Source organism: Oncorhynchus masou, unplaced genomic scaffold (genome assembly GCF_036934945.1).
Source record: "Oncorhynchus masou masou isolate Uvic2021 unplaced genomic scaffold, UVic_Omas_1.1 unplaced_scaffold_1476, whole genome shotgun sequence".
Classification (NCBI taxonomy): domain Eukaryota; kingdom Metazoa; phylum Chordata; class Actinopteri; order Salmoniformes; family Salmonidae; genus Oncorhynchus; species Oncorhynchus masou.
This window is the reverse complement of record NW_027004755.1, coordinates 6,224-18,146: the sequence shown is the minus strand read 5'-3', so window position 1 is coordinate 18,146 and position 11,923 is coordinate 6,224. Positions and strand designations below refer to the sequence as shown.

At 50.2% G+C, this 11,923-nt stretch overlaps 1 protein-coding gene across 1 annotated transcript in view; it reads left to right on the top strand.

Moving 5' to 3' along the window:
• The window catches only part of LOC135530986 (caspase recruitment domain-containing protein 11-like), a gene marked incomplete at its 3' end in the record, with an annotated part of 24,964 nt that extends 13,496 nt beyond the window's left edge, over nt 1-11,468 (top strand). Inside the window, exons 7-13 of the mRNA XM_064959149.1 lie at nt 4,156-4,275; nt 4,362-4,520; nt 4,642-4,720; nt 4,852-4,991; nt 5,580-5,686; nt 8,894-8,937; nt 11,311-11,468. Of these exons, the coding sequence (XP_064815221.1) occupies nt 4,156-4,275; nt 4,362-4,520; nt 4,642-4,720; nt 4,852-4,991; nt 5,580-5,686; nt 8,894-8,937; nt 11,311-11,468 (807 nt within the window). The remainder of the gene's footprint in view (nt 1-4,155; nt 4,276-4,361; nt 4,521-4,641; nt 4,721-4,851; nt 4,992-5,579; nt 5,687-8,893; nt 8,938-11,310) is intronic.
• Nucleotides 11,469-11,923: the final 455 nt, after the last annotated feature.

The following is an 11,923-nucleotide window of genomic DNA, read 5'->3' as shown; positions in this document are numbered from 1 at the left end:
GTAAGTCTCCACTCTCTCTCTGTTTTTGTTCTGTTGGTGAAGGTTGTGTTTCAGGTGGGTTTTGACTGTGTGTTCTAGTGCCCCTCCCTGTTCCCACAGTCTGACCCCCTCCCTGTTCCCACAGTCTGACCCCTCCCTGTTCCCACAGTCTGACCCCCTCCCTGTTCCCACAGTCTGACCCCCTCCCTGTTCCCACAGTCGGACCCCCTCCCTGTTCCCTGTCTGACCCCCTCCCTGTTCCCCAGTCTGACCCCTCCCTGTTCCCACAGTCTGACCCCCTCCCTTTTCCACAGTCTGAGCCCTCCCTGTTCCCACAGTCTGACCCCCTCCCTGTTCCCACAGTCTGACCCCCTCCCTGTTCCCACAGTCTGCCCTCCCTGTTCCCACAGTCTGACCCCCTCCCTGTTCCCATAGTCTGACCCCCTCCCTGTTCCCATAGTCTGACCCCCTCCCTGTTCCCATAGTCTGACCCCCTCCTTATTCCCAGTCTGACGCCCTCCCTGTTCCCATAGGCTGACCCCCTCCCTGTTCCCACAGTCTGACCCCCTCCCTGTTCCCACAGTCTGCCCCCCTCCCTGTTCCCACAGTCTGACAACAAGATCCTTCATGTCTCTCTTCCCTCATACTCACCCCACAACATTGACAGATGCCTCATCTCCTTCCTCAACATCAACGCTGTTAACCCCCTCCAACTCTCTGATGCCTCCCCATTTTACCCTCAGAACAGCCTCAATTCGTTGTGGCATGGACTCTACAAGGTGGGATGCTGGCCCATGATGACTCCAATGTTTAACACAGTTGGCTGGATGTCCATTGAGTGGTGGACCATTCTTGATACACACAGGAAACTGTTCAGCGTGAAAAACCCGGCAGTGTTGCAGTTCTTGACACAAACCGGTGCACCTGGCACCTACTACCATACCCCGTTCAATATTTTGTCTTGAATGAAGCAGCTGCCTGTAAGCTGCCGAGAGTCTGTGGAGAAGCTTGCTACTTTGTGCTACTGGCAAATGATGATGCCAACCGTTAAGCTGTCACTGACAGTATGGGATAATGGAGAGTGAATTAAATTATTTCTTCATCATTTTGTTAGATAGCTAGCTTGGTACAGCACTTTGTGTTGTGTGCATTGTGCTGCACTCACCAGCCCATTGGTGTCATATGAAGTGTGTGTGTAACTTCCTGGTTCAATTAGGAAGCTAATATTAGCTAGCTAACTAATGTAATGAGCTAGTGCACATTATAAAACCTAACACATATCCTTCTTCAAGCACCAAACTCCGTAGCTTGATGTAAAATATGTAAAGACTCTTGAAAACAACATGAAGTTTGGTCTGGTTTTTGGATGAAAAGAGGGGAGGAGCACCCCGGGAAAAGCACCCTCCTTTCCCTTTTTCTTGTCACTCCAGTGAGATCCCCTGAGTGGATGTTCGTGCTCTCTGATTGGCTCAAAGTCAAGTAGTTGGCCACTGCCGAACATTGCGTTTCTACAAGTATAAACCCCAGGGCAAGAGAGGGAACGGCCGTGTTAACAACCTATCGGTTACTGGCCCAACGCTCTAACCACTAGGCTACCCTGCCACCCCAGGGCAAGAGAGGGAATGGCCTCCCACCGTGTTAACAACCTATCGGTTACTGGCCCAACGCTCTAACCACTAGGCTACCCTGCCGCCCCAGGGCAAGAGAGGGAATGGCCGTGTTAACAACCTATCGGTTACCGGCCCAACACTCTAACCACTAGGCTACCCTGCTGCCCCAGGGCAAGAGAGGGAACGACCTCCCACCGTGATAACAACCTATCGGTTACCGGCCCAACGCTCTAACCACTAGGCTACCCTGCTGCCCCAGGGCAAGAGAGGGAATGACCTCCCACCGTGTTAACAACCTATCGGTTACCGGCCCAACGCTCTAACCACTAGGCTACCCTGCCGCCCCAGGGCAAGAGAGGGAATGGCCGTGTTAACAACCTATCGGTTACTGGCCCAACGCTCTAACCACTAGGCTACCCTGCCGCCCCAGGGCAAGAGAGGGAATGGCCGTGTTAACAACCTATCGGTTACTGGCCCAACACTCTAACCACTAGGCTACCCTGCCGCCCCAGGGCAAGAGAGGGAATGGCCTCCCACCGTGATAACAACCTATCGGTTACCGGCCCAACGCTCTAACCACTAGGCTACCCTGCCACCCCAGGGCAAGAGAGGGAACGACCTCCCACCGTGTTAACAACCTATCGGTTACTGGCCCAACGCTCTAACCACTAGGCTACCCTGCTGCCCCAGGGCAAGAGAGGGAATGGCCGTGTTAACAACCTATCGGTTACTGGCCCAACGCTCTAACCACTAGGCTACCCTGCCGCCCCAGGGCAAGAGAGGGAATGGCCGTGTTAACAACCTATCGGTTACTGGCCCAACACTCTAACCACTAGGCTACCCTGCCACCCCAGGGCAAGAGAGGGAATGGCCTCCCACCGTGATAACAACCTATCGGTTACCGGCCCAACGCTCTAACCACTAGGCTACCCTGCCGCCCCAGGGCAAGAGAGGGAATGGCCGTGTTAACAACCTATCGGTTACTGGCCCAACGCTCTAACCACTAGGCTACCCTGCCGCCCCAGGGCAAGAGAGGGAATTGCCGTGTTAACAACCTATCGGTTACTGGCCCAACGCTCTAACCACTAGGCTACCCTGCCGCCCCAGGGCAAGAGAGGGAATGGCCGTGTTAACAACCTATCGGTTACTGGCCCAACACTCTAACCACTAGGCTACCCTGCCGCCCCAGGGCAAGAGAGGGAATGGCCTCCCACCGTGATAGCAACCTATCTGTTACCGGCCCAACGCTCTAACCACTAGGCTACCCTGCCACCCCAGGGCAAGAGAGGGAACGACCTCCCACCGTGTTAACAACCTATCGGTTACTGGCCCAACGCTCTAACCACTAGGCTACCCTGCTGCCCCAGGGCAAGAGAGGGAATGGCCGTGTTAACAACCTATCGGTTACTGGCCCAACACTCTAACCACTAGGCTACCCTGCTACCCCAGGGCAAGAGAGGGAATGGCCGTGTTAACAACCTATCGGTTACTGGCCCAACGCTCTAACCACTAGGCTACCCTGCCACCCCAGGGCAAGAGGGGAACGACCTCCCACCGTGTTAACAACCTATCGGTTACTGGCCCAACGCTCTAACCACTAGGCTACCCTGCCGCCCCAGGGCAAGAGAGGGAACGACCTCCCACCGAGTAACCAACCTATTGGTTACTGGCCCAACGCTCTAACCACTAGGCTACCCTGCTGCCCCAGGGCAAGAGAGGGAATGGCCGTGTTAACAACCTATCGGTTACCGGCCCAACGCTCTAACCACTAGGCTACCCTGCCACCCCAGGGCAAGAGAGGGAACGACCTCCCACCGTGTTAACAACCTATAGGGTACTGGCCCAACGCTCTAACCACTAGGCTACCCTGCCGCCCCAGGGCAAGAGAGGGAATGGCCGTGTTAACAACCTATCGGTTACCGGCCCAACGCTCTAACCACTAGGTTACCCTGCCGCCCCAGGGCAAGAGAGGGAATGGCCTCCCACCGTGTTAACAACCTATCGGTTACCGGCCCAACGCTCTAACCACTAGGCTACCCTGCCGCCCCAGGGCAAGAGAGGGAATGGCCGTGTTAACAACCTATCGGTTACTGGCCCAACACTCTAACCACTAGGCTACCCTGCCGCCCCAGGGCAAGAGAGGGAATGGCCGTGTTAACAACCTGTCGGTTACTGGCCCAACACTTTAACCACTAGGCTACCCTGCCGCCCCAGGGCAAGAGAGGGAACGACCTCCCACCGTGATAACAACCTATCGGTTACTGGCCCAACGCTCTAACCACTAGGCTACCCTGCCGCCCCAGGGCAAGAGAGGGAACGACCTCCCACCGTGATAACAACCTATCAGCAGTCAGATTTCTTGGTGTGTCTGATTAGGATTAAATTAGTTCATCTGAATTCTTATCAACATTTGCTAATTTGGTGTCCTGTTTTGTGACACACCTCTCTCTCTCTCTGTGTGTGTGTGTGTGTGTGTGTGTGTGTGTGTGTGTGTGTGTGTGTGTGTGTGTGTGTGTGTGTGTGTGTGTGTGTGTGTGTGTGTGTGTGTGTGTGTGTGTGTGTGTAGATCAGAGAGTTGGAGGAGAGGAGTGATGAGCTGCACATAGTGATTGTTCATAAAGATGCTAAGATCGTCACTTTAGAGTCCAGACTGAGACGCCTGTCGAAAGATACTGCTATGGACCAGGTAACACACACACACGTGCACGCACGCACGCACACACGCACACACACACACACGCACATTTCTCTGTATCTCTCTCTCTCTTTCAGAGTTTGCCCAGAGACATCCCCCCAACTGTCATCGCTCAGGTGATGGGGGAGGAGCCTAAATCTCTTGGCCAATCAGAGGACTCCAGTGACGAGTCGCCAGAGGAGAAGTTCTTCCTTCCAGAACCCCGCCTCAAGAGACGACCCAACCTGAAAGCAGTGGTCAGCACACACACACACACACACACACACACACACACACACACACACACACACACACACACACACACACACACACACACACACACACACACACACACAATATTGTGTTTGTGCTGTGTAGATTACCAGAGTGAAGTCTCCAGTCTCCACCCCCAAAACTCTGGACCCGCCAATCAACACAGAGGACATTCTCCGTGCAGGTACTAAACACATGGCAGGTCATCATTAGATGCTCAACATGGGCCTGGAAGGCCCACAGGCATATTGGCATCCATATGGGAAAATATTGAGAAAGAAAGGTGTGTGTGTGTGTGTGTGTGTGTGTGTTCAGCTGGTGGTGGAGCGTCTCCAGATGTGATGATGTCAGAGAGTAACCTAACCCTGACCCTGAGCAGCACATGTCCCCCCTCCCCTTCCCACTCCCCCTTCCCCATCCGCCCCAACACAGAGCTGCCCAGCAAGACTACCATGGTGAGTCTACACACACACACACACACACACACACACACACACACACACACACACACACACACACACACACACACACACACACACACACACACACACCAGACTGTTTACATTGAGCCCCAAGCCAGAAGACTGCTGAACAGCTCATCAAATGGCTACCAGACTGTTTATATTGACCCCCAAGACTGCTGAGCACACACACACACACACACACACACACACACACACACACACACACACACACACACACACACACACACACACACACACACACACACACACACACATTACCTCAACTACCAACACTGCTTGTTACTCTGTTTATTATCTATCCTGCCTCGTGCCTTTACCCCTACCTACATTATATTACCACTACCTGGTACCCCTACACATTGACTCAGTACTGGTACTCCTTGTATAGGAGGGCTTGTTAGTAAGCGTTTCACGGTAATTTTGTCGAGAAAGGGCTTGTAAGCACGGTAAAGTCTACACCTGTTGTATTTGACGCATGTGAAAATCAAGTAGATTTGTATTTGATTTGACACACCTGCACACCCTTACCTGTGTGTTGTCATGGTAACCTGTGTTTAGCTGCGCTACCGTAACGACAGCATCATGTCCACCAACCCCGAGCCGCCAGGAAACGCATCACTGGTCCGTCGGACGCGAGAGGGAGAGACTGACTTCCAGCCCCGCGGGTACACTTCACACTACACCCTAAACACTTCACCATACACCCTAAACACTTCACCCTAAACACTTCACCCTACACCCTAGACACTTCACCCTACACCCTAGACACTTCACCCTACACCCTAGACACGTCACCCTACACCCTAAACACTTCACCCTAAACACTTCACCCTACACCCTAGACACTTCACCCTACACCCTAAACACTTCACACTACACCCTAAACACTTCACCATACACCCTAAACACTTCACCCTACACCCTAAACACTTCACCCTAAACACTTCACCCTACACCCTAGACACTTCACCCTACACCCTAGACACTTCACCCTACTCCCTAAACACTTCACCCTAGACACTTCACCCTACACCCTAGACACTTCACCCTAAACACTTCACCCTAAACACTTCACCCTACACCCTAGACACTTCACCCTAATCCCTAAACACTTCACCCTACTCCCTAGACACTTCACCCTACACCCTAAACACTTCACCCTACACCCTAGTCACTTCAGCCTACACCCTAAACACTTCACCCTACACCCTGAACACTTCACCCTACACCCTTGACACTTCACCCTAAACACTTCACCCTACACCCTAAACACTTCACCCTACACCCTAGACACTTCACCCTACACCCTAGACACTTCACCCTACACCCTAGACACTTCACCCTACACCCTAGACACTTCAGCCAAAAACCCTAAACACTTCACTCTACACCCTAAACACTTCACCCTACACCCTGAACACTTCACCCTACACCCTAGACACTTCACCCTACACCCTAAATACTTCACCCTACACCTTAAACACTTCACCCTACACACTAAACACTTCACCCTACTCCCTAAACACTTCACCCTACTCCCTAAACACTTCACCCTACTCCCTAAATACTTCACCCTACACCCTAAACACTTCACCCTACACCCTAAACAATTCACCCGACACCCTAAACACGTCACCCTAAACACTTCACCCTACTCCCTAAACACTTCACCCTACCCCCTAAACACTTCACCCTAAACACTTCACCCTACGCCCTAGACACTTCAGCCTACACCCTAAACACTTCACCCTACACCCTGAACACTTCACCCTACACCCTAGACACTTCACCCTACACCCTAGACACTTCACCCTACACAATAAAGACTTCACCCTACACCCTAAACAATTCACCCTACACCCTAAACACTTCACCCTACTCCCTACACCCTAAACACTTCACCCTACTCCCTAAACACTTCACCCTACACCCTAAATACTTCACCCTACTCCCTAAACAATTCTTCCTACACCCGAAACACTTCACCCTACACCATGCACCCTAAACAATTCTCCCTACACCCGAAACACTTCACCCTACACCCTAAACACTTCACCCTAACCCCAACACTCTAAACACTTCACCCTACTCCCTACACCCTAAACACGTCACCCTACACCCTAAACCATTTACCCTACACCCTTTACCCTATACCCTACACCCTATACCCTAAACACTTCACCCTACCCCCTACACCCTAAACACTTCACCCTACTTCCTACACCCTAAATACTTCACCCTACTCCCTACACCCTAAACAATTCTCCCTACACCCTAAACACTACACCCCTTACCCTAAACCATTTACCCTACACCCTTTACCCTAAACCCTTTACCCTACACTCTATACCCTACACCCTTTACCCTATACCCTTTACCCTACACCATTTACGCTACACCATTTACCCTACACCATTTACGCTACACCCTTTACCCTATACCATACCCATTTACCCTATACCTATACCCATTTACCCTACAGCCTTCTTCCTTTAACCTAAACACTACACCCTTTACCCTATACCCTTTACCCTACACCCTTTACCCTACACCATTTACGCTACACCCTTTACACTACACCCTTTACCCTATACCCTTTACCCTACACCCTTTACCCTACACCATTTACGCTACACCATTTACCCTACACCATTTACGCTACACCCTTTACCCTATACCCTTTACCCTACACCCTTTACCCTACACCATTTACGCTACACCCTTTACACTACACCCTTTACCCTATACCCTTTACCCTACACCCTTTACCCTACACCATTTACGCTACACCCTTTACCCTTTACCCTACACCCTTTACACTACAGCCTTTACCTTACACCCTTTACCCTACACCCTTTACTCTACACCCTTTACCCTACACCCTTTACACTACACCCTTTAACCTACACCCTTTACCCTACACCCTTTACTCTACACCATTTACCATACACCCTTTACCCTATACCCTTTACGCTACACCCTTTACCCTACAGCCTTTACCCTACACCCTTTACCCTATACCCTTTACCCTACACCATTTACGCTACACCCTTTACCCTTTACCCTACACCCTTTACCCCACACCATTTACACTAAACCCTTTACACTACGCCCTTAACCCAACCACATGTACGCTACACCCTTTACCCTACACAATTTACGCTACACCCTTTACCCTACACCTTTTACCCTATACCCTTTACCCTACACCCTTTACCCTACACCCTATACCCTTTACCCTACACCCTATACCCTACACCCTTTACACTACACCCTTTACACTACACCCTTTACCCTTTACACTACACCCTTTACCCTTTACCCTACACCCTTTACCCTACACCCTTTACCCTACACCCTTTACCCTACACCCTTTACCCTACACCCTTTACCCTACACCCTTTACCCTACACCCTTAACCCTTTACACTACACCCTTTACACTACACCCTTTACACTACACCCTTTACACTACACCCTTTACCCTACACCCTTTACCCTACACCCTTTACACTACACCCTTTACACTACACCCTTTACTCTACACCCTTTACCATACACCCTTTACCCTATACCGTTTACCCTTTACGCTACACCCTTTACACCCTTTACCCTACAGCCTTTACCCTACACCCTTTACCATATACCCTTTACTCTACACCCTTTACCATACACCCTTTACACTACACCCTTTACCCTTTACACTACACCCTTTACCCTACACCCTTTACCCTACACCCTTTACCCTACACCCTTTACCCTACACCCTTTACCCTACACCCTTTACCCTACACCCTTTACCCTATACCCTTTACCCAATACATTGGAAAAAGGTTTCAAACTTCTGACTACATTTTTCCTTCTCTGTTTCAGCCTCTGTGACTTTGAATATGAGAGTGTAGACAACATGGATTATGGTAAGGTACCTGAGACCCCCTGGGGTCCCATACTGTATACCTATAGACCCTATACCCTACTGCCCCATACTGTAGTCCCTATACCCTACAGCCCCATACTGTATACCTACAGACCCTATGCCCTACTGTCCCATATTGTAGACCCTATACCCTACAGCCCCATACTGTATACCTATAGATCCTATACCCTACAGTCCCATACTGTATACCTATAGATCCTATACCCTACTGCCCCATACTGTATACCTATAGACCCTATACCCTAAAGCCCCATACTGTATACCTATAGATCCTATACCCTACTGCCCCATACTGTATACCTATAGACCCTATACCCGACTGCCCCATACTGTATACCTATAGACCCTATACCCTAATGTCCCATACTGTAGACCCTATACCCTACAGTCCCATACTGTATACCTATAGACCCTATGTCCCCTACTATACCCTACAGCCCCATACTGTATACCTTTAGACCCTATACCCTACAGTCCCATACTGTATACCTATAGACCCTATACCCTACTGTCCCATACTGTAGACCCTATACCCTACAGCCCCATACTGTATACCTATAGACCCTATACCCTACTGCCCCATACTGTATACCTATAGACCCTATACCCTAATGTCCCATACTGTAGACCCTATACCCTACAGTCCCATACTGTATACTTATAGACCCTATACCCTACAGCCCCATACTGTATACCTATAGACCCTATACCCTACTGCCCCATACTGTAGTCCCTATACCCTACAGCCCCATACTGTATACCTATAGACCCTATACCTTACTGCCCCATACTGTATACCTGTCGACCCTCTACCCTAAATCCCCATACTGTATACCTACAGACCCTATACCCTACTGTCCCATACTGTAGACCCTATACCCTACTGCCCCATACTGTATACCTTTAGACCCTATACCCTAAAGCCCCATACTGTATACCTATAGATCCTATACCCTACAGTCCCATACTGTATACCTATAGACCCTATACCCTACTGCCCCATACTGTATACCTATATACCCTATACCCTACTGCCCCATACTGTATACCTGTAGACCCTATACCCTACAGTCCCATACTGTAGACCCTATACCCTACAGTCCCATATTGTAGACCTTATACCCTGCAGCCCCATACTGTATACCTATATACCCTATACCCTACAGCCCCATACTGTATACCTGTAGACCCTATACCCTACAGTCCCATACTCTAGACCCTATACCCTACAGTCCCATACTGTATACCTGTAGACCCTATACCCTACAGTCCGATACTGTAGACCCTATACCCTACTGTTCCTTACTATAGACCCTATACCCTACTGTCCCATATTGTAGACCCTATACCCTGCAGCCCCATACTGTATACCTATATACCCTATACCCTACAGTCCCATATTGTAGACCCTATACCCTACTGCCCCATACTGTATACCTATAGACCCTATACTCTACAGTCCCATATTGTAGACCTATAGACCCTATACCCTACTGGCCCATACTGTAGACCTATAGACCCTATACCCTACAGCCCCATACTGTAGACCTATAGACCCTATACCCTACAGTCCCATACTGTATACCTATAAAACCTATACCCTACTGCCCCATACTGTAGACCTATAGACCCTATACCCTACTGCCCCATACTGTAGACCCTATACCCTACTGCCCCATACTGTAGACCCTATACCCTACAGCCCCATATTGTAGACCTATAGACCCTATACCCTACTGGCCCATACTGTAGACCTATAGACCCTATACCCTACAGTCCCATACTGTATACCTATAAAACCTATACCCTACTGCCCCATACTGTAGACCTATAGACCCTATATCCTACTGCCCCATACTGTAGACCCTATACCCTACAGCCCCATACTGTATACCTCTAGACCCTATACCCTACAGCCCCATACTGTATACCTATAAAACCTATACACTACTGCCCCATACTGTAGACCTATAGACCCTATACCCTACTGCCCCATACTGTAGACCCTATACCCTACTGCCCCATACTGTAGACCCTATACCCTACTGCCCCATACTGTATACCTATATACCCTATACCCTACAGCCCCATATTGTAGACCTATAGACCCTATACCCTACTGGCCCATACTGTAGACCATATACCCTACAGCCCCATACTGTATACCTGTAGACCGTATATACTACTGCCCCATACTGTAGACCATATACCCTACAGCCCCATACTGTATACCTGTAGACCGTATACACTACTGCCCCATACTGTAGACCATATACCCTACAGCCCCATATTGTATACCTGTAGACCGTATACCCCTCTAATCATCCCTCTCCCTCCCCCTCTCTCCGTCCAGATGAGGAAATGGAAACACGTGGTCCTCCCTCGCTCCACTCCTCCTCCTCCTCCCATCAGTCAGAATGTTTAGATTCCTACGACCTGGAGACCGTCAACAACATTTTCAGGAAACTGTCCCTGGAGAGGTACACCCCCCCCCTCACACCCACCAACCACACACACACACACACACACACACACACACACACACACACACACACACACACACACACACACACACACACACACACACACACACACACACACACACACACACACACACACACACACACACACACACACACCCCTAGTGTATCTTACCCCCCTCGTCTACTGTTTTTACGTCCAGAGGCGGCGCTCGTCACTTCCAGTTGAACGTGGAATGAGGGAGAGCGTTATTGTAGAAAAATCCATTGAAAAAGTGTGGTTACTAGCTAGCTACCTTTAGAGTTTGGATCCCGTGACGTGGTCAGCATCAGTTGCTGGGACCACTACCACCACTGTCCAGTGATCCTGCCAACCAAGGCCGGGTCTGAGGAGCTGTTAAGTGCCTCGTTGCTAGCTAGCTGCCTATCAAGCTAGCGGGGTTTTCTTGACTGCTTGAACGATGCCTGCAACACTATCACGGAGCT